The following is a 23,121-nucleotide window of genomic DNA, read 5'->3' as shown; positions in this document are numbered from 1 at the left end:
ACCACCAAGACCTGGGTGGGTGAGCAGGGTGGAATTGGTCTCACCTGGCTGTGCCCACCTGGGTACTCAGAACTTTGTCAGACTTGAAGGTTGGGGAGGGAGAGTTGCTGTGGTCTATAGAAAGTTTATTTTCTCTCTTCAGGCTTTCTGTCCAGTTGTGTGGGGGCTGATGGATCCAGTGGGCTTCCAGATGGCTCTGGGGGATTTTCCAGTTGATATGACTGGCACTTCTGTCAAAGCCCTGGTCCATCTCTGGAACACCCAAATGGCTCACGTCATTGACATGAGTGTCTCTGAACACCCTCGCCCACTTCATGGAGCCTATTCAGGATTGCAATACCTCAAGGACCACCTCACTCCCTATAAACCAACATGGTTATCATCTGAGGCCCTTCTTTGGGTGCTTCCATCCAGAGGCCCAGAAGGGGGCAACACCAGAACAGGCCTTTCCTGCAGTGGCTCCATTTGTTGAATGCTTTCCTCAGGGAATCTCGCCTAGTGCCTTCATTACATATCTTTAGGCGCCAAGCAAAAACATTTCTCTGTAACCAGGCCTTAGGCTGCTTAATGTTCTATGGCCTGTGTTTGTGGGAGCAGGGTTATTGGTTTCTTTTTGTTTTGTAATGTATTTTGTGTTCTCATTTTGTATTTTTATGTTGTGAACCACACACAGTGATCTTCAGATGAAGGGAGGTATACAAATTAAATAAATAATAAAATAATAACTATAACAATGCCTTGTTTGCCTGGACAGAGCTATGTGGGGAAACCTCTAAGTTTTGCTACAGGGCTTTGCACACTTTTGTCTGTGGTCTCATCTACTCAGTGGCATGTGGCTTCAGGAAGTCTCTCCCCCCCCCCCAAGGTAATGTGACCATCTAGCTGAAAAACGTTCTTCACCTGTCATATACCTTTTGTTACAGAGAAGTGCAAATGAAATACTACAAGTTATCTAAGAAATGGAGCTGACTCACTGGGTAAAGCAATGAACATTTTATATTTAATTTACATTTTGACATTTTTGCACATAAATAACAATGTAAACCAGTACGTAAACATAAGATAGTTTGTTCTAGCAAAGTAAAAAGCCTGTTAACTTTGGTCAGAGCCTGTTCTTTAAAAAAAACAACACTGATTGTTGCTACATTCACATGTAAAGGTCCTAAACTGAGAGAAGAAGATTGGACATAAAGGAAGCAAATTTTAAAGCTGATGCATATAAATCTTTGTAAAATTTTGTATCAAATACAGGAAAGCACTACAGGCAATTAATAAAAGCAACAGTGTGTCCAGTCATAGTAGTGGTACTTTGGTTTATCCTACAGTTAAATCCTACATTTATGAAACATTGCTACATTTAAATATGTTTGCCTCACAATTTACGGGAGCAGAAATGTAATGAACAGTAGCCCTTCCTTCAAAAAAGCTATATTTAAAGTTTTCCTTGAGCTACTTTTAGACCAGAGATATGTTTGGTATCTTAAATAAGAAGGCATTAGATTGATATCATTTCTGAAACAGTCTAACTCTTTAAGACTATGTTGAGATAGGAATGTATATACACACAGTAGAACAGGGTGTAACAACGCTGTTATTTTTCCCCTCCGTTACGTACATGTGATCACGCGATCACCTTTTAAGAAGCAGAGGAAACAATGGCAGACTTCACTCGACATTTTAAACAGCTCTTCCTACCCTTTACCAATCTGTATTATCTCAATCAATCTATTTATTGATCCAGTCAACAGACTGCGCAATAAAAACAAATTACCATTCTGTATTATATTTATACCATACATAGGTGAGTGAGATTTTGTTTTTCCCCCCAGCAACGATTTCTTAAAGTGTCCCCCCCCCCCCACAGACAAGTGTCTTCTGCAAGAATATGACAGGGATAGAAGACTCAGCCACATAATCTTCACAGAATTCTGTGGGAATTTTATAATATGTGGACAAATTGTGAGTAATGGTTTGGAGGATTAAGACTCGGAATTAAATTACTGATGATTTCCTTAGCACAGTAGCATGGGCTGGAGGCTGTTAAGTCATACCTTTGGAAGGTGAAGCAAGCTATGCAAGTAAGATTTCATTATAAGGTTTGTCTCACAAACTTAAATGGTATAAAATATACGCATGCACACACATACATGGTATATTGGCATAAATATCTATAAATATACATGTATTCTTTGCTACACCTTGTATGCCGACATGGTATCTTTGGGCTTAGCAAAACAAAAAAGATTTACAAAAAAGAAAAGAATGTGCCTTCTATCTTCTCCTCTGCACATTTTGGTTTGTTCCCTAAAGTAGCAAAGCATTAGATAAAACAACATCTTCTGCACCAATGGACACACTCAATGAGGTAACTGTTGTTCAGCAACTTTGCAATGCCCTTTTTATCTTTAATTAAATTAATCACAAAACGTACTAATACAAATACTGAGCGAAATCTTGAGTCATATAGGGAAAGGGTGGGGAACCAATAAAGTATGCCAAGAAAGGACTTTGTTAGCAACTTCTACCCAAGGAAAGTAGACAGAGGGAATGGGGTTGGGGGAGATCTGGCACATCTTTCCCGGGGAGCCTAGGAATCAGATTCCCCCTAGTACTTCACTGGCAAAAATCTCAGCAATACTCTCCTTTCAGACAGCATCTTTGGGATATTATTCCTTGCATATGTATACAAACAGTTTGTGAGAAGAAAAAAAATAATTTTGTAATACTATTGCTCTCAATGTCAAGGTATGCAACATGTTTGTTTAGAAAACCTATTTGATGCATTATTTCTGGCAGATGATTTTACTTTCCTATTCATCTTAGACAATGAGGTACTGTAGACAGAAAATCACCGCATCACTCTTTTCTATCCCTATACCAGTATGACGTTTTCCTCTTGGCTGCTGCATACATTTTGGGTCAATTTCACACTTCTACCCACTTTGTTCAGTTATACAGCACTGTTCTAACTGGAGGAAACTCTAGTATTTACCTTTGGCAAAACAAAAACCTAATTTCTAAATCAGGAATGTAACATTCCCCCCTTTGCTTCCCCATCAATCTTAGGTTGCTGGTTTTTAATTTGCTAAACAGATGCACAGGAAGAAATTATACAAAGAATGGCCACAAGACAATATATATATATATTCAACCTTATAATGAAACTTCCTATCATTGTGAATATTTTCTATCTATTGCTTTGTTAATGGTAAATTGCATAATAAATTATTACTGGAAAATGATTATGGATAAAAGATTGTCTTTTTTGGAAGTAGCAGAGGTAATACACAGTCCTTGCCTCTTTTCATGCCCTGAGAATACAACTTTGGAGTTCCTTCTTTCAAATGGAGTAAGATAAACTACTGTAAGCCAAGATTGCTTTGCAGCATTGACACTATATACAAGCAATTGCTACAGGCACCCTGACTTGCCAAGTCATAAATTAAAAAACAACAACACAAACCACTTTGCCATACATACGAATGCACATGTAAGTATGCACATGTGTACACACACTCACTTCTCTCTCGCACACGCACACCCCACAGCATTTAAGGGTCCATTGGTTCAACTGCTTCTTGCTTGACCTTTATAGGTACTCGAGGTAGTGGATGACCTTGAGGCAACTTCACAACTGACATATCTGATGATTCATAAAGGTTACATCCTGAGGAAACCAGCCCATTTCCCAGGTTCCTCTGCAGCGATGCTTTAAGAGTAGCTCCTTCCATCTCTCGTTTAAGCACAGCAAGTATTTCTTTTTCTACTATAGATGCCATGTCAATGTTGTCCTCAACATCGTCCAGCCTGTCTGCACTGTCACTAATGTCAAATTTCTCAATCTCTTCATTGATCCGGTTGAGGTCCTCTGTCGAAAGGGTGGGTTCAGGGACAACAGGGCAGTTGCCTTTCAGGTGGACCTTGAGGCTGCAAAGGTGGATATAGCTCTTGTGGCAATGGATACACTTGTGCGGGCGCTCTCTGGTGTGGAGCCGTTTGTGCAGTTTCAAGTGCACAAACTGGGTAAATTTAGCAGTGCAAAGCTTGCACTGGTAAGGCTTCTCTCCAGAATGTAGCCGCAGGTGGGTCTTCAGGTTGCTTGTGCTGCTGAATCGCTTGTGGCAGACCTGATCAGGGAGGAGAGAATGAGAACCTTAGAAGAAAGGTGGTAGTTTGCTCTTTGAAAATGCATAAGTAATTCTGAAAAAGTGTCATCCAGTCTTTTTACTTTTTCATTTATCTCCATTTAGAAAACCACAACTGACAGCAACAAACAGTTGTGTGCTCAAGTCTGCCTCAATGTTATTTTGCACCCAAGTCATGATCTCATTATATACTAATTGTGACATACCTGACATTCATGGGGTTTTTCTCCTGTGTGTACCAGATAGTGCTTTTGGAGGTGAGCCAGCTGAGTGAATCCTTTATTGCAAGTAGTACATTTGAATGGTCTTTCTCCGCTGTGTACTCGAAGGTGAACCTTTTAAGAAACAAAACATTTATTATACTTTCGTAATAGCTTCCACGATAGTGTGTTAAATATCCTAATCTACTTATTGAGTATCTAAAATACCAGGTACTGTTGCTTTTATTACTTTTGCACAAAGTTGCACCATATACAGTTAACTTAGATAGGCTTTTAAAAAGGCTCCCTAAAAAGTTCGTTTTTAAAAAATGCAGCAGTGGAACTGTTCTCTAAGTTTCTAGGACCATTTTGCACTTATTGATGATCAAATGAAGAACACAAATTAAATCTGGCTATTCCATGGATGCTCTCACTTAGAAGTTATCAGAACAAAAGCCCCACAAGGAATGAGAATGAAAAGATTATGTCCACTACATGCTAAAATCAACTTGCTCAATTGTTGGAGGGAGTTATCATTTGAAAATGTCAAAAGGTAATTAAACCTCAAAGGTTTATTAAACCTCAAAAGTTATTACCACAATATCAAGAAACTATACTAAAACCAACATAGGTGATTAAAGCCTAGAAGAAACAGGTGCTTAAGAAAGACTTTCCAGAGAGACAGTAACCAGATTGGTTTGGGGTTTTGTTTGTTTGTGTGTTTATCCATGAGGTCTAGAAATGATATTTTCCTTCAAAGGCCTACCTTCAAATTAGAGAGCTGACCAAAGGTTTTGGAGCAGACATTGCATTCATACTTTATTTTCCCATTCTGTTTCTTCAGTGGGTATGGGAGGGTTTTGTAACCAGTCATGTTTCGCTTGCTCTTGATAAGATTCATGGCTTCTTCACTGCTGGTGGCAGCCAACACTGCTGAGGTAGGTTTAGGTTGCATTATGTGTTCTGAAGTGGCTGCTGTGCCCGCTGTGGGCGATCCACTAGTTGGGCTACATGGCTTGTCTTTCATACTGGCAGCTGCCCCTGTGATAGAGAAGGCACTGTTATGTGCAGGGATGAGGAAGTCCCTTGGATGGTCAGGTTGCAGCAGCTGTCGGCTTCCATCAGATGGCAAGGAACTTGGAAGTCCTGGAGAGGAGTTCAGCATATGATTGGGGATGCTTCCTCCACTGAGCAGGCTGCTGTAGAAAGGATACATCCTTGGAAAGAGGTTGAAATTGTTGATGCTCATGCCATATGGTGGTAACAAAAATTTGTGGTAGGGAAAGGCTTGTGGGAGATGGCTTGAAGGTCCATACCCAGAATATGCCCCTAATCCTTCTGAGTTATAGAGTCCATTCAAGTAAGGATAAGGTTCTCTGTGCTCTTGAGTCATAGAAGCTAGGGGTGAGACTGTAACTGGGCTGCTGTGAGGGCTTGAGCTTTTCAAACTTTGGTCTGGACTACTTCTTGCTGAGGGGCTTGGTGTGGTAGAAGACTGGATAGGTGAGTGGGCAATGTAACTTGGCCTCTCAATCCTATAAGCCTTCAGGTAATCTTCAGGGATGGGCGGTCGGATTGGGTAGACAATACGAGGATAGAAAGGCTTTTCAGGACTACAATTTTTTCTCAAGCCCTCCAAGTCTTTTTCTTGAGTATGCGGATAAATGTGGCTATAAAATAATTCCTTTCCTTTGGGATTACTGGAATCAGTTTTCAGGATTTCCTTCACACTGTGCTCTCTTCTGGGAACAGTTTTTAGATAAAGTTCATCTTTGTCATTAGCTGGCTGCTTTGGATTAACATGGCTTTGTGCTGAAATATAAATACAAGGCAATGAATTTTTAAGGCCAATAAAGACAATTTACAGACATTGGTCATTAGCCTCTGCCTTAAAACACACATATAAATAGTCATTCCTAGGTATTTGCATTGGTGGAAGGACTAGCACAGCATTATACTCAACAGAAATAAACTCAGTAGCTACTTATTAAATCCTGGGTGATTATCATGATCCAGTCAGTTCATTTCTGCTACATTTGTTCTAGTCTCACCTTTCTTGTATATTATTGGATTAAACTGATTACAGAAAACACAGTAGCACCTGATGCATACTTTGTAGATAACAAGGCAGCTTACTATATACCTTTCTAAGGCAAAAGGATTTGGGTGTTCCAGCTCCCTCGACTGCTTCTAACGAAAACAAACAAGTTTCAACACTCGTCACTTTAAAAGGTGACTGAGTGCCTAGCAATCATGCATGAATAACAGAACTATGGATGAGACACACAAGAGGTGCTACTAAAAGCAAAAAAAGACTATTGTAGCTCCTTAAAGACTTTGTTGATTTAGCTAATAATTTTGTAAATTTATTATGGCATGAACTTCTGTGGACTCAAACCCATTTCCTCAGATGCAGGAAATGAAATCTTGCTAGGCAGGTAAACATAAAAGAGAAAATTGTAAGGTGGGAACTGAATGGTAATAAGATGCAAAAATTACAATCAGTGATAATCAGAGTTTAAAAAATATTAAGTAGGCACACCTTTTACAGTAGCAGATTGGTGATAATTGCTTCAACACTGCTAACTGCATTAAAACTTGTAGTGAGCCAAAATACCATTCTCAGAAAACAGCCATGATTAATTTACCAATGACAAATATACTGTCACTGGTAAACTAATTAACACATGTAGTGTGATATATAACCCCAAAAGTGATAGCATTGAACTTCTTGATTCAGTTGTTACTGTGAGTCTTACTTTTGTCCAAAATCTAACATTTTGAATTAGGCTTCATACCTAGTAATCCACACAACAACCCTGTGGGCCAGTAAGTGACTGGCCCAAGTTCACCCAATGAACTTCAAGACTGCGTGGGGATTTGGTCTCCCCTGATCTCCAATGCCCTGGTCTAATACTCTAACCACTGCACAACACTTGGTCTAGAGTTTGCTAGTTCCACATTTTCCAAGAGGCATTGGGGGGGGGGGAGTTATCTTCCTATTTTTATTTTTTTTTGCTTTTGATCAGTTAGCTCTTCATTAAGCCAGCAACTTAGAAAAAAATTCAGAGGAACATATCAGAGAAACAGATGAAAAGTGATGTGTGTATGCCCACATGCATAGCAGAAGAATGGAGCGATAGATGTGGAGCTATTAGACAGACAGTCTGCCATGCTCCTATCAGCCTTCTGGCGAACTCTTGTCAGAAAGGCAAGAAGTTAAAATTGTCATTTGAGGTGGTGGTGGTGTACACGTACACACACACACACACACACACACACACGATAAATATCAGAGAGAAACACAACACTCCTAGATAAGTTACAGGAACCAGAGTACGTTTCTGCTGGTTCACATACTGGTCCAGTATGTTCACGCTACATGCAGTGAAGTACTGAAGTGAGTCTTTTGTGGTCCCTTCACAACATAAAGTTCAGCGTCATTTGTGCAAAAATCCCTATTAAGCCTACATCGTCGCCTACACAAAGCACCTGCTTCCCCCACTCCACAGACTTCATAAACTAAATTTAAGACATGGTTTCTATGAGTTTTCACTCTATGCCAAAAAAATGCTGTCTCTTGTCTTAATACATATAGATCAACTGTAAGGTTATCATATCTTCATCACAAGTTACACCCAATCTGAGGGGCATTTTTACCAGTATAGCCACCTAGTGCTCAATGAAACAACATAAATGGCAAATGTACAGTGAATCATTTTCTGCCCAGATCTAGTTTAAATAACCTTTCTTTTGTGGACCTCCTAATAGTTGCCTGAGAGATTTAATTCTAATTCTTTCCCCTGAGACCTTGAAAAATAGCTGTGGGCGTGCAGAGTAATTTCTTGAGTAAATGCTGCTGAACATTTTGAGTAGTGGATTTTAATAATGCTGATTCACATTTTTGTTCTAAATAAGGCATCTGTTTTGTGAGATGAATGAGAACCTAGAAGTTCTGAGGTAAAAGAATTTCCAGACAAGCTAAGAATGGAGATGATGTTTATCGTTACATCATTCATGACCCATTTAGAAACAAATTACGTTCACAACAAATTCTGCTGAAGTGTTTGGCCATGATCTAGAACCACCATGAGTGTGCTGGGTGACCTACTCTGGTTACCAGGAGGGTATCATCCCAGTGGTCCTGATCCAGATAGAGGCCCCCAATTTGCAGCCTTCAATTTGCAGTGGGGGGAAAGCTACTATCTTCTCATGTCAAGGCCCTAAATTATAGCAAACTTCATGATAAATTTTGTGTGTAGTTTGGCCCATTCTGCAGGTATAATGCATATTTTAGACACCCCCCCATTGGCAAAAGACATTATTTGCATGCAAGTCTGCTATAATCTACTTACTTATATTCATCACCAGGTCTCCAGTGGAAGGATAGTGTAACCTTTCCGCAAAGTCCCGGCAATACCACACGAGCAATTCCTGGCCAGGTGGTATGGGTTTGATAGTATAAAAGTAGACATCCATTCCATTCTGACAAGCAGCCAGGTTCTGCTCCTGAACAGAATGTGCTGGGTTTACATAACGCATCCAATTGCTCTTTTCCTCATTAAATCCATCAATGAAGTGGAGAAGCTCACCACCAGAATATATCTGCAGAGAATGGAAGATAGAAATGTAAGGTACAAATGGAAAAGAACCCTTTTTTAAAAAAAGGCTATTAAATATACTAGTGGATGGTAAGTACCCTTTATAGAATGTAGGAGATCATCCAAATGGAATATGCATTGTAACTTTTTTCTGATGCCATGTGTATTTTGGTGCTTATCATTCAAATGAAAGCATGCTACTTAAAAGTTCAGTATTCAGTGCCTCTGCTTTAAGACTCTTGGACTGCTGGTCAACAAGTGGGTGGTATTATTGACTTAAGGTCTGACTGTGTGCTTGCAATAATGTGGTGAGTCACTTTTGTAAAGACTGATTAGCATGGTTATGTCACAACCAATTCCTTGCCCTTGTCTTCCCGCCCCCCCTTATGGCCTCTTTACTTGCCGTTTCCTACCACCACCACCCAAAGCTTTAAGCTACGCAAATATCAACCACCCCAAAGACCTAAAGTGACACTTGAGCATACTTGGAATGTAGCCCTTTTGTTAAAGGGCTGGTGGGGTAAAGTGAACTGTATTTCATATAACTAACAGGAGATCTGGAAGCGGGCCAGATTGTGACAGCAAGAGAAATATTTTTCTCTCTCAGCTGGTATGTTTGAGAAAATAGAACTCTACAGCAAGTGACAGAAGAACAAATAATGTACTGATTTGATATATCCTTGTTTTCCAGTGTGCATCTGAGAATATGAAAGTGAATATAGAAAACTCCTGACAAAGCTGTACCTGTAGACTAGTGTAACCTTGCTTTCAGTTTACCACTGAAACGATGGCATAGTTAACTATAGTTAACTGGTAACTATAAGGTTGTGAGGTTTCTTAAAAAAAAGTTTCACAAGTCACCATGTTCAAATAGGAAATATATATTTTCCCCCTCTTTCCTGCCTTGTTCCAAAGGGCTCTGGGCCAGTGACAATATGCATCCTTGTTTCGTTTTACTTAAAAATAAAATCCCCATGAAGTAAGTTAAGTGTCATAGATTAGTGTAATGGCTGAGATAGTATTTCAGTTTGGTTTTCCCATGTCCGAATACAATGTTGCACCATTTCCCCGTGCTTTTTGACATGCACGTTCAATTTCTTCTGAATGCTGTTTGATGTAAGAATCGACTGAGAAGTCATTAAAAAAAAAAAAGCAGCAACAAAAGCTGGCCTTTTAACACAGGCAGTAAACACCAGAATCACTTTCTTACTTCCTGTCATTTGAGGCTGAGGAAATACATGTGGCTTCATCAAAGAAGCTTGAGAGATTTTGCGGTGTTTTTGTTATGAGAAAGATGGAACAAAGCCTGAAGAATTATGCACTCAAGAGGAGTTTGTTAGCTCCGATTTGCAAGCTTCCAGGAACTGAGTTCCATTGATGTACACTTCTATTACAGATAGAAACTACTTTCCGAAGTTAGACCAAGTGACTTCCAGTCATCTTCCCAGAGCTAGTAGAATTTACTGTATTGCTTTCTTCAAAACACACACATCTCACTGCAGTAAGATCGAATGGCCTCATAAAACTTTATTTTGCCACCTCACTAGATTTCCGTGTATCGTGTGGAAGATTAAAAATGTGCTGAGTCATACTGTAGCAATTACAAGAAATGACATCACCCTGGAGTTTGCACAGCATATTCATGCCTTCTCTTTTTAGTGGGTATATTTTGAATGGAACATTTATGCTTACATACAACAGATGTTCCTGTTCCTGCCAGCCAAATCAGGATGTCTTTTATATGACATGTGGGAAATTATCTTCCACAATTTCCTTTGCATGTGCAAGACTGTTTTCAGGCCCTTAGGAAAGAACCTTTTCTACTTGGAGAGTGTGTGAAGCAAAAGAATAAACAAAAGTAAATACCAAGACTTTTCAGAAGGCACATAACACAAGCATGATGTTAGCTTCCTCAATGAAAGTCTGGAATAACATCCTGTTACATAGTCAGAATCCTCTTGTAAGATTTGTTTAATTACTTAAATGTGCTAATGACTAGTCTGAAAGCATGCATGCTTCTAGGGTGAGGCCAAGGTATTTTCCTGCCTGAGATGAAGGAAAAAATGGCACCCTACTCCATTCCATGTACTGACGCATGGCATACAAAAGTCTACCCTTCAACACCTCACCACTGCTCTCTGCCCCTTAGCAATTGCTGCCTAAGGCTGCTGTCTTACTCTGTCTAATGGTAGGGCCAGCTCTGCACCCTTCTTTAGTTCTCCTGATGTGAGCACTGAAAGGACTTGATGACAGATGCCAACTGGCATCTCCTAGTGCAGGAGATTCCTTAAAGTGTATTTTATTGAAAAAATACAAATAGTTAAGGAGAACAGAGAATCAAGTCACACTTGTTTCTATTGAATCATTAAGATGTAACAAAGGAAAACCACATGGAAACAGTGTTTAAACAGCCACCTTTCAGAATGACATGTGATGTTGGAATGATCTGATACGTGGCAAACACTCAGATGCAGCAGGACAGTTTCCTGCTGCCGCCACACAAAGGTTTAAGCTATGCAACTATCCCCCACCCTGAATCCTAAATTAAAACTTATTTGTACTTGGAATGCAGCCCTTTTGTTGAAGGATTGGGTTGGGTAAAGTGGATTGAACTTGGTATACTTTAGTAAGCCTCTAGAATGGAAGAAACCTCACAGCTTTGACATTAGACACTCGTGTCTTCGGTAATTTTCTTCCTGCGGCCTTTTAAAAAAAGAATGATGTGTGTTGTTGTTTTTTAAAAGCTAAATTATTTTTATAATATTTATTGTGCTAAGAAGTGACATCTTGCCTAAGGCATTACAGAGGCACATATCTGATATTTTAGCCCAGGGATGGGGAATGTCTGGCTTTCTGGATGTGTTTCCGTTCTAACTCCCATCAGTCCTGGCATAGCCAGTGGTCATGGATGGTGAGAGTTGTTGTCCAACAACTGCTGAATTTTTAACCTTACAACAATCCTGTGAGGTAAGTTAGATGAAGACAGGTGTAGCCTACATTATGTCTCCAGATATTGTTGGACTACAGCTCTCATCATTGGTCATGCTGGCTGCAGCTCTTGGATAATAATAATAATAATAATAATAATAATAATAATAATAATAATAATAATAATAATAATAATAATAATTTATTATTTATACCCCGCCCATCTGGCTGAGTTTCCCCAGCCACTCTGGGCGGCTCCCAATCAGTGTTAAAAACAGTACAGTGTTACATATTAAAAACTTCCCTGAACAGGGCTGCCTTAAGATGTCTTCTGAATGTCAGGTAATTATTTATCTCTTTGACATCTGATGGGAAGGCGTTCCACAGGGCGGGCGCCACTACTGAGAAGGCCCTCTGTCTGGTTCCCTGTAGCCTCACTTCTCGCAATGAGGGAACCGCCAGAAGGCCCTCGGCGCTGGATCTCAGTGTCTGGGCTGAACAATGGGGGTGGAGACGCTCCTTCAGGTATACAGGACCGAGGCCGTTTAGGGCTTTAAAGGTCAGCACCAACACTTTGAATTGTGCTTGGAAACGTACTGGGAGCCAATGCAGATCTCTCAGAACCGGTGTTATGTGGTCCCGGCGGCCACTCCCAGTCACCAGTCTAGCTGCCGCATTCTGGATTAATTGCAGTTTCCGGGTCACCTTCAAAGGTAGCCCCACGTAGAGCGCGTTGCAGTAGTCCAAGCGTGAGATAACTAGAGCATGCACCACTCTGGCGAGACAGTTCGCGGGCAGGTAGGGTCTTAGCCTGCGTACCAGGTGGAGTTGGTAGACAGCTGCCCTGGACACAGAGTTAACCTGCGCCTCCATGGACAGCTGTGAGTCCAAAATGACTCCCAGGCTGTGCACCTGGTCCTTCAGGGGCACAGTTACCCCATTCAAGACCAGGGAATCCCCCACACCAACGCGCTCCCTGTCCCCCAAAAACAGTACTTCTGTCTTGTCAGGATTCAACCTCAATCTGTTAGCCGCCATCCATCCTCCAACCGCCTCCAGGCACTCACACAGGACCTTCACCGGTTCTGATTTAAAGGAGAGGTAGAGCTGGGTGTCATCTGCATATTGTTGGGAATCCAACAATATCTGAAGGGCACCACATTGCCTTCCCCTGGATTAAGAGACAGGGCCTTGCTCAAAACAATCTGGTCAGTGAGTGTCCAAGCCCAGTACTCCAGCCAGGAAGTGCTATTTCCCTTTATCACAACTAATAAATAAGGGCATCTTGAGACAACAGGCTTGGCAGCATTTTAGGAAGTGGCCCTACTAACTTGTGCAATGGAAAACAAATAGCTTATTACAATAGTTCAGTACTTCAAAAAGTAATTCATCACAGAGTACAAGATTGAGAAATATTACTAATTAGTCTGAGAAACATCCTAGGGTAAGGTTCATAGTGAAATTAAGGGATAGATGAGTTTTTTTAAAATGGCACTGTATAGGATTGTGAATCAGCAGGCTTTAAAAAAATCTGATCTAACAATGAAGTATTGGACAAATAAAAAAGATGCTTTCTATCATTCTCAGTTCACTCAGTTGTATTTCACTCAGCGTATGTTCACTCAGTTCACCTGTATTTATGTTAACATATTGCCACCTCAACCATCACAACTTGAGCAGGTGTCAACACTGAAGTGTGGTTTCTTTTCAGTGGTGCTTATTTAACAAACTATTTACGCATAACCATTAGTTTTTCCTACTTACCCGCCAAAAATATTTTCTGTTTGCATCCTTAGGAACTGTGCCATTGGTATAGATTTCACCAACCAGGGGTCCAAAGCGTGTTCCTTTGGGGATAATGTCTTTGCTAATAACTCCAATAACCTGAAAGGAAAAGAGCACATGTCAAACCATTTAAATAAGTTTATGCGTTCACACAGGAAAAACAGTTTGATACAAAAGCGCCATACATTGTTATTACAGGGAAGTATATTTCTTATAACAGCTCTATTAGAACGTCAGTAGTATTTCTGTTTTAATGTCTGTTTGTTTTGTTGCTTTTATCTTGTAAACTCCCTGTTGTTTCACAGTGAAAGGCAGTATATAAATGTTGAAATAAATAAATGTGCTCTACACAGTGAGCATAAATAAATCTTACACCAAATGTGTCTTAAATCTAAATAGTATAGTCACTGATCACCTTGGATGCAGATCTTTAACTTTCTTGATGTGGATATGATCAAGGAAAAACAGAGTCACTATGGGAAGTGTAAAATATACCAGCACTTCAGCTTCCTCCTTACCAGTAATTAAACCATGAACCCCAAAACAGGAATAAGGTCATTATTTATCAGAAAGGCATGCCTGTCAGTATCTCCTTTACAATACAGTGCTTAAATAAAGGGGCTTTCCTCTCATTCTTTTCACCTCCACTAAGCCTGCTAAATTTTAATTTGCTCTCTATATTATATATACCAACAGAGTCAGTAAACTAGGAAACATGAATAAGGACTTCAAAATACTGGTGTCTGCAGCTTGAATGGAAAGTGGGGGATGAATATAAGACATTTGTTCCACAGACTTAGTAAACATTCATGTTAAAGCTAATGAGTCATGTTCTTCTCACATTACTAACCAGTTTCATTATGTCTGCCAAAATAATGAAAGGACAAAATTGCATTATGGATCCACTGTATTTAACTTGAAAATAGGCATATTAACTACAACGTAACATCCCAGTATGGCCTCTCCCTTTACTCAAGTCTACTGTAATATAAGTACTGTACTTAAATTACAGTGTGCAATTATTAGTGAATGTAATATATTCAATATTTTGCAAAATTAACTAGCTTTTGAGCCACAGTAACTATCTACTGTTTTTATACGGGAAGACCGGAGGCAACTCTCTTGCTTTATTTTATTTTTATTTATGGAAAGGATTATTGCTTCATGGGCAGGCAGCAAAGGTTTAACTTGCTGCATCCTTCCCATGCCTGTAACTATCCTCCACCTGGTCTTTGAAGAACTTATTCAGAAACGAACACATCTCTTAAGTATTCAGATATGTTATACTAAACGTTTTCAGATAAAGGACATCTAGCTGCTTGAGTCTATAATTAGCATTATTCAAATGATCATACTGTTGCCTGCCCGCCTGCTTTGCCAATTCTTTGTGCTGACACCCCCCCCCCTTAAATACTCCACAGTCTACCAGCTAAACTCTTGAGGCCCTGTCTCTACTACAGAAACATAATTTTACTGGTATGGCTTCTCAAAGAATTATGGGAATTGTAGTTGCACGATGCCTGAGACTTCTCTGATAGAAGTCCCTGCCGTTCCTGCAAAACTACAATTGGTAGCATTCTCTGTTAAAGCAGTTTACGTCAGCAGAGTGGAAATAACCTTAACAGAACAGAACAAGAACAAACACTGAAATGTAGGATTCTGCCTGCCATGACTCTGACTGGAGAGTTTGTAGCTATTGTTTCATGTATGTTTTCAAAGTCTTTTTTTTTTTAAGTCAAACCAGTTGTGCATCTGCACTGAAAACAGAATGAACAGGGACTTTCAAAAACAAGTAGAAACATGCCTAATGACTGTGTTTATTTTTGTCATTCCCGTGCATTTTTCATAGAGAGGTGAAAAAGGCAGGTGTTCTTCTTGCTTTCCCCATCTTTCTTGATTTACATTCTGTTAAACTTTCAAGAAAAGTTCACAGCCAGCATACGACGTGTACTCGCAGTTTGAACGTAAGATAACTCTTTGCTCTTAATGCAGTTAATACACACACACATACACTCTGATATCTTTTAAGTTTAATTCAAAGCATACTGAGGTTTTCAGAACGTCTAGGAATCAGTATTACTTGGAACTTGTCAAATAGAAACAGTTTGGGGATTTTTGTACAGTCATACAAAGCATGCATGCCCCAACAGTATTTTATACTTTGCACTATGCCCTTTGGAAAGATGACTGTGTGATATCCTATTCCCATAGTGTGTGCATATGGAGGAGGGAATGGGCAGCAAATAGGTGAGTTAAGCCTATTGGTGGCAAGGGAAATGAGGACAGAGTAGAATGTTTGCATCTTGCTCAGAACCCCTGCCAATTTGGACCATACTGCCTGAAGGGTGCAAACTCTAAACAGAAAGGAAATACACAACCTTTCCAGATTTTTTCCTTTTAAAAAATCCCATCCTGTAAAACCTTCTTAGGTGGCAGATTATTGCTTGAAGAAGAAAAGGGAGAATGAGACAGAGAGAGAGAGAGAGAGAGAGAGAGAGAGAGAGAGCTGTGTCACTTTTTGCCATTCACTTCAAGGGCAGTAACCAACAGGTACCCTTTACAGTTGCATGGCATTCCAGAAGGCAAGGCAATACCATCAGATGTGCTTTCTGAGAGGGAAAAGCAATACAAATGTATCCAGGGCTGGGAAAGTGTGCATCAGAAAGATGCATGAAAAACATCTTGTCTGCAAAGGCCTATTTTACTAGCTTCTGTGATACCTTGTTACTACAATATTTACTGTAAACAGCACGTACCTCTTTCACAATATGCAGAATATTGTCATAGTTCATTAACCAGTAATTAAGCAGACATTTTAACAAATATATTTTAGAACAGCTATATCTAAATTGTAGTTCTAGGGATTTAACTACAGGGGAAAACTTATAGTACTAAAACAGAGATTCTGAATGTTACAGTACTTCTGTATACACCCAGGTTTCTGCCCAAACTGGGGAAAAGACTTTGGCTGGAGTTCACAAGAAAGTTCATATTGTGATGAATTGGCCTATTTCATGACCATATTATTGTTATTAGTCATCACAGGGGACTTAGGCTGTACACAAACACCAGAAAAATACTCCCATTACAAACCAAAAGACAGAAATGGAAGTTACCGGTAATTAGGCCTTATTGGCTACTCCAGGCATAAACTGACATTTCACACTTGTCCACAAGGTGTCATTAGGCACACCTGTTTTATAAATGACACTGTACAAACTTAGAACATCAAATATATGACAGACCCTGTGAAAACTATATAGGTGCTCTTATGAATGTTAAAAACCCCTCTCTAGCATCTGTTTTCTTCCAGATTCTCATGTCAATCATTATAGCATATTTTTTTAAAGTTCACTACATGGTTACACTTTAACATTACCTGCAATGATAACAAATAAGCATATTTTCTCTCCCCCCCTAAAGCAAGGGTGAGGAATTAGTCGTCCTCCAGATCCTACTGGACAACAAGTCCCATCATCCTTAACTATTGGCTAGAGCTGATGGAAATTGAAGTCCAACAACATCTAGAGGGCCACAGTTTCCTTATCCTTCCTCTAAAAATACAGCCGTGACATCAACACCTGGAAACATGCATACCTCTCTCAATGAAATATTTTTACACTTAAATACTACCCAATTATTCCCCCAGTGCTTAGGAATTACATACCTGAAGTATATAAAGCCAGAGTTCCATAGCACTAAAAGGTGGAGTTAGCATGTCCCCCTGCCTAGTGAGTTTAACATGGTATGTGGCATAATGACACTAACGTCGTCCTGTGACAGTCAGCTGAAAGCCAACTACGATGAGGCAGGCAGCTGTTTCTTTACTATCAGAAAGCAACAGGATCTCAAATATTCCAGTTCATCCTGGTTTGTAAGAAGATCCCCACTCTGCTTTTACTAGTGCTTCGGGTGTACAAGCTACAGAATTACTTCTTTACTCAAGTGGTGTTTAAAAGGCCCTTTAAAAAGATGACACATTTTCTGAACTCAGGAAGAAAACAACTGTTGGAACTGACCAGGGTCCTAATGAATTATTGCTGGAGCTACTGTATGCCTTCTATAAACACTTCAGTGTGCAGTTGAAAAGATTCAGTTCTCTCGTTCTTCATCTGTCCTGACAGAAGCCACTTCCAAAGATACCGGTACTTTATGGGCATCCCTGACCTTTCAGCTATTTCACTACATTTGTCTCTGTCACTAGCCTGTGCCATAGAGCACAACCTGACATGATGGGAGCCTCTGGACAAGAAATGGTACCCCATAGTTTTCTCTCCAATTCTTTTTTTTTTTTAATTTTTAAGGAGAAATAAATGGGAATATGTCTCCTGAAGAGTTCTTTCTTTCTTAAAAATAGCTTTAGAAATAACTGCCATCAAGAGCAGTATGTATGTAGTTAAACACACATGCTATTACTATTTCAGTGGGCCCTAACATAATACCGAATCAAACAATACTTAACCAAACAAGTAGGAACTGGATTGACAGCCAGGTGTCGAGAAAGAATGATTTAATTTTAACTCCCTGTTAATTTAACTTCCACTTCCCCAGTATTACCATGATGACTTGTTCACTTAGCACGTTGTTTTGAACAATGAAAACTTTCGTTCTTTTGTTTTTCAGCTACGGTGACTGAAAGAATGATGCAGCTGAAAAGAGGGCCTACATCCTATAATTTATTCTTTTTAGAAGGGTGGAGTGAGAGGAAATGTTTTCTTATTGTTTCCTTTTCACAAATACACATAGCAACAGCATTAGCAGCTATCCTCTTATACATAAAGAAGGCACGTAAGTGATGGATGTCTAGCTCATGGGTCAGCATACTATGTTATATAAAGGTTTAAATACTGAGGTTCTTCAAGCCACCTTGATAAATTTTATGTTTATAAAAATCTAACACTGCTTCTCAGCCTAGCCTAATTCATGGGGTTGTTGTGGGGATTAAATGATGAGTGGGAGAACAATGTGCACCAAGGTAAGATGTAAATGCCATGTAATAAATAAAATGTGTTTTATGTGGGCTAACCTTTGAAGACCGCTCATAAAGTGCAGTTAGTACAAAATACGGCAGCTAGGATATACTGGGGCAATGTGTGTGGAACACATCTCACTACTCTTAAAATAGCTGCAGTGGTTTCTGGACCCAATTCAAGGTGCTGGCTTTGACTTTTAAAGCCTTAAATAGTGGGACCTAATATAACTCAAAGGAATGCTTTCTCCCACATGATTCTATCCAGGTATTAACGTCCTCACTGGAAGCTACTCTGTAGGTTCTTCATGATGACCCCTCAATAGAGCTTTCTCTGTCATAGCAGCCTTGGCTTAGAATGTTCTCCCAAATAAGACCTGCTTAGTCCCATCTCTGTTTTATTTTGCAGGCAAGGCAAACACCTATTTACCCAGGCTTTTTAATGTATATTAGCTCCCCCCCCACCGCCCCCTAGCCTGCTTTCAGTATTTTATCGTTGATCATAAAAATAGTATAAATAAATAAGATTTAGGAGTAGTTGCAACACAGATCATATGTCCAACAATTTATCCAATTTCACTTGAATTAAATTATTTAGCTGTGATCAAACAGCCGAATATACCTGACAATGAATGTTCCTATATAGATAAACAAAGCCTCAAAAAATAAGAACTGAAGTCAGTCACTTTAAAATGATACCACTACATAATCTCCAAGTATTTGACAAGGCTTCATGGAAAGGTTAGTAAAAAAATACAATCCAAGCACATGCATGTGCACATACACAACACAGGTGTATCTCGGAACATTACTCTAACTACAGACGTTAATGACAGCATTAATATTTCATAAGCATGTTTTTCTCCATTAAATCAGCTCATTACTTACATAATTACATGAGGTGATATTTGAGTAATCTCTCAAAAATATTATGACAGAGAATGTTTATTTGGGCAAATTGAGCCTACCAAAATCTACCAAAAGCTTTGTTTAGCCCATGCCCGTATAAAAGATGCTGTTCTCCAACCGTTTCTTTGTAAATGAGGAGTAAGTATTAGATTTATTGAGTTATATTGGCATTATTCTTGAAAGCAGAGCAGGTATCTCTTATTTTGTTTTCCATTAATGAATCAGCTGAAATCCAGACCAGTAAACAGATTATTGGATTTTGATCTGGGGCTAGCCACAAGATTGGACAACTCACCATCTCTTGATCTTAGCCCCCCCACCCCACCCTGCCGATCAAATGACAATTATGAGAATGTGAAAAGGAACACGGTAAAGGCCCCAAACATAGTTAAATCTGTGGCAGCACATAATGAAGAAAGTTACAGATATCTCAATTCTAAAGGGAGTGTGAGGGGCATGGAATCAAGGAAGAATAAGTATTTCCTTCTGCTAACTTTTCACTTGACAAAGGAGACTATAATGAAATCAAATGAGGATACTGGCTATCCAAATTCCTTAGAAGAATCTAGATAAGTAGTTAATTATGAGAAACAACCACAAACATTTCAAGAACTTAAAGTACTGTTCAAAACAGCCTCTGCAGTAGTTCCAGACCTGTGTGTAGTAAGACATATGTAACCCAGTATTCTCAGAGTTCAGCATATATAAAAGAGTAAATAGGAGCTGGACTTCCTATTCCCTGCAGCAAACTACCAGAGCCCAAAAAGCTCTACTGAGGATTAGGAGCCTCTGCTGAATGGATTATGGGGGAAGGGGGATCCCCCCCCAAATCATGCCATGGTACCTTCCATAAGTGGAACTCCCACAGGTGGAAGGTGCTTCTGCCTCATTTTGGGGGACCCCCCCTTCTCCCACAGTCTATCCCACTCAGCAGAGGCTCAGACCTCTTGGTGAAGCATGTTTGGGGGCAGGGGGGTGGGTTGCAACGGCAAGCAGGAATGTCAGCTAGCTCTGTGCTTAACTCTGGATCCAATCCATTATTTACACATATTCATGTTAGCCAATACAAAGCCAGCAATTTTAAAAAAGTTTTTTCAGCCAGCTTGTGATGTGGCAAAGAAGATCAAACCAAGCAAGCGAGGCCACCCTAGCACAGAAAAATGATGTTAGCTGCTTCCTACACATTAGCTGATGTTCAGGCTGATCAATTAAGTGCCATTTGTCAACAGTTTCACAGTATCCCCACCTAAGTCATGTGCATGATATATACTAGGTACATTTTAAAGCTTCTAATTCTGTTTCTCATAGCTAATCATTTAATTGGGCTATATGGGAGTGTGAAATAATGCAAGTCCATAGAGATAACTAGCCTATTACAAATTTCCTGGTCATTCCCCAAAACTGTGACATCCGGATCCAGTTTATATCAGTTGAAGTTCTGGTCCCCTTTCTACATGCAAGCCTTTCCATGCTGTTTGTTGTAGGAGGATACATTTAATAACTAGAAAGGAATGAATTTACACCCTCCCTTAGCTCCGTGGTCAGTTTATTTAGCCACAGTAGCAGCACAGGTTATAGCTGTTCCACCACAAGTTGCAGGACAGGGACAAAAATGATGGGCCGTCCCTACCATTATTAACTAGCTGAACTTCACGCCTAGCTATAATAGCTACTCTATATGAAGGAATAAACAGGCAACCAATTGCTCATCCGGGATAATTTTTTCCAGCCCTTCTGAAACAACAACAAAGAATGTACCCACTCCAGAGACATGGACTGAAATATACCTGTGCGTCCAGCTACAAATAAAGGTGCACTGCCCTAGATAAACAAGTCACATAAATACAGGCTACTTATTTAATGACCTGGCCTTAACATCATCCTTTCTTCTTGGAACCCTATAAAGAACTGATACAATAAGCCTATTAAAAAAAAAACTTTGTCTAATAATTCAAGGAAAAGCAACCCATTTCAATGCAACCATAGTATTTCACTACCTGATCCAGGAGTAGAGAATATTGTTCTCTCCTACAGATAGGTATGCTTAGAACCCGAATCTACAATACAATCTTTAGAAATTTCCATTCCTAAATTAAGTAACATTCTTGTCTATTTAGCAACGCAGACATAAGTCGATTTATGCCAGTTTGGAGATGTTTGTGCTTTCCTGTGCAGAAGGTATTTTCTCCAGGTGCATTTCTAGGGGTGAACCTTGGAAAGCCGTGGCACCCAAACATTAGAGAATGTAGAAATCAAGAAGACAAACCCACTTCCAAGAACAATGTGATCTGGCTACCAGGTTTGAATCATCCTTTGCAAACATGTTCTTACCTCTTTGCCATGTCCTGCATATTTGAAAATCAAGTTCCTTGGCAAGGAAGACTCAGCCTGGGTTACATTGCAGCCTTCTGTGCTGGGCTCCGTGGGGTGATCATTTACAATGTAGGTACACTTGTCTTCAAATTCAGCCTCTGTCCATAGAGTCATGTCAGCATCCTTCATGTCCATTTTCATTATCAACTCTGGTCCTTTTCTTCACTGCTCTGGGATTCACAATATACGAGCTACACAGTGTGGCAGCCTGGAAAAGAAAAGAAAATTTACTTCCCATTCCTTTCTCAGCACCTCTAGCATTGTGACCTAAATGCTGTCTATTGGCAAATAGATGGCATTAGTGGGATAGCTGAGGACTGACACCATATACCCTATAAATTGAGCTGCCTTCTTTGAAGGAATGCTTTCAAGAGCTGGGGCTGGTAAAAATAACAAAGTCACAAAAAGTAATAGGAAAAGCATGTCTGAGAACAGCACCTGTGCACACCTCTTTAGAACCTTCCCTCAGTATCTGAACAGTAGGGGTGGGGGGATGAATCTGCAGATTCAAGGCTTTGTGTGCAAAAGAGCCTGTGGAAAAGCTGCCTTGGAAAAGTGTCATAAACAAGGAAAGGAAAAGGAAGGAACTGCTGTCTGCGTCTGAATGGGCTAAAAATGGAAAGTGCACGTTGGACGAGCGGAACACAGGCTTGCCTTTTCCAAATGGGGAAGGCTGAACTTTCCCACCGGCTTCTAACACACAAACAACTTTCAAAAACAACGCTCCCCTCCCCTCTATTGACATCCTCTTATCCTCTGACACACAGACAGCTGTGGGAGACTGTATCCTACCAACATCAGTCTGAAAACAGCCAGTCTGAAATAACTAGAAATATCCACTTGGATCAGAAAGAGACAAAAATACAGTAGTATTGTTTTCTGTGCCTTCCAACAGAATTAAATACAAAGTGCAAAATCTACCATCAATACAGGGATTGAACTGCATTAGATATGCTGTATGGCATTGGCTCACTATTTCAAACCTCAGCCATGTACTCTCTTTCCACAGGCCAGCCTCCCCTCTGCTTCAGTTTCCCATCTACAATATCAGGAAAATATTTTTTTTAGGGCTCCTATAATTGTTAGCACATACTATTTGTGTTCTACTCTCATTCAGAAAAGAACATATTTTAAAAGAAGCGGAGTAATAGTATTCTGTGGAAAAACTAAATATCTGAAGAACACACTTACAGAATTAAGTTTTACTTACC

At 39.8% G+C, this 23,121-nt stretch overlaps 1 protein-coding gene across 4 annotated transcripts in view; it reads right to left on the bottom strand.

Moving 5' to 3' along the window:
• Positions 1 to 978: 978 nt before the first annotated feature.
• Positions 979 to 23,121, bottom strand: part of PRDM1 (PR/SET domain 1) — an 86,955-nt gene continuing 64,812 nt past the window's right edge. For all 4 annotated transcript variants that reach the window (XM_083497666.1, XM_083497664.1, XM_083497665.1 and 1 more), the window contains 6 exons: positions 21,869 to 22,118; positions 13,639 to 13,758; positions 8,701 to 8,950; positions 5,112 to 6,157; positions 4,352 to 4,480; positions 979 to 4,127 (listed from right to left, as the gene is read on the bottom strand). In XM_083497666.1, coding sequence (XP_083353792.1) covers positions 3,552 to 4,127; positions 4,352 to 4,480; positions 5,112 to 6,157; positions 8,701 to 8,950; positions 13,639 to 13,758; positions 21,869 to 22,051 — 2,304 coding nt within the window. In that variant the 5' untranslated portion in view covers positions 22,052 to 22,118 and the 3' untranslated portion in view covers positions 979 to 3,551. The remainder of the gene's footprint in view (positions 4,128 to 4,351; positions 4,481 to 5,111; positions 6,158 to 8,700; positions 8,951 to 13,638; positions 13,759 to 21,868; positions 22,119 to 23,121) is intronic.

Source organism: Podarcis liolepis (genome assembly GCF_965112155.1).
Source record: "Podarcis liolepis genome assembly, chromosome: 3".
In the NCBI taxonomy this organism is placed as follows: Eukaryota; Metazoa; Chordata; class Lepidosauria; order Squamata; family Lacertidae; genus Podarcis; species Podarcis liolepis.
The sequence above is the reverse complement of the archived record's forward strand: the minus strand, read 5'-3'. Positions and strand labels throughout refer to the sequence as shown.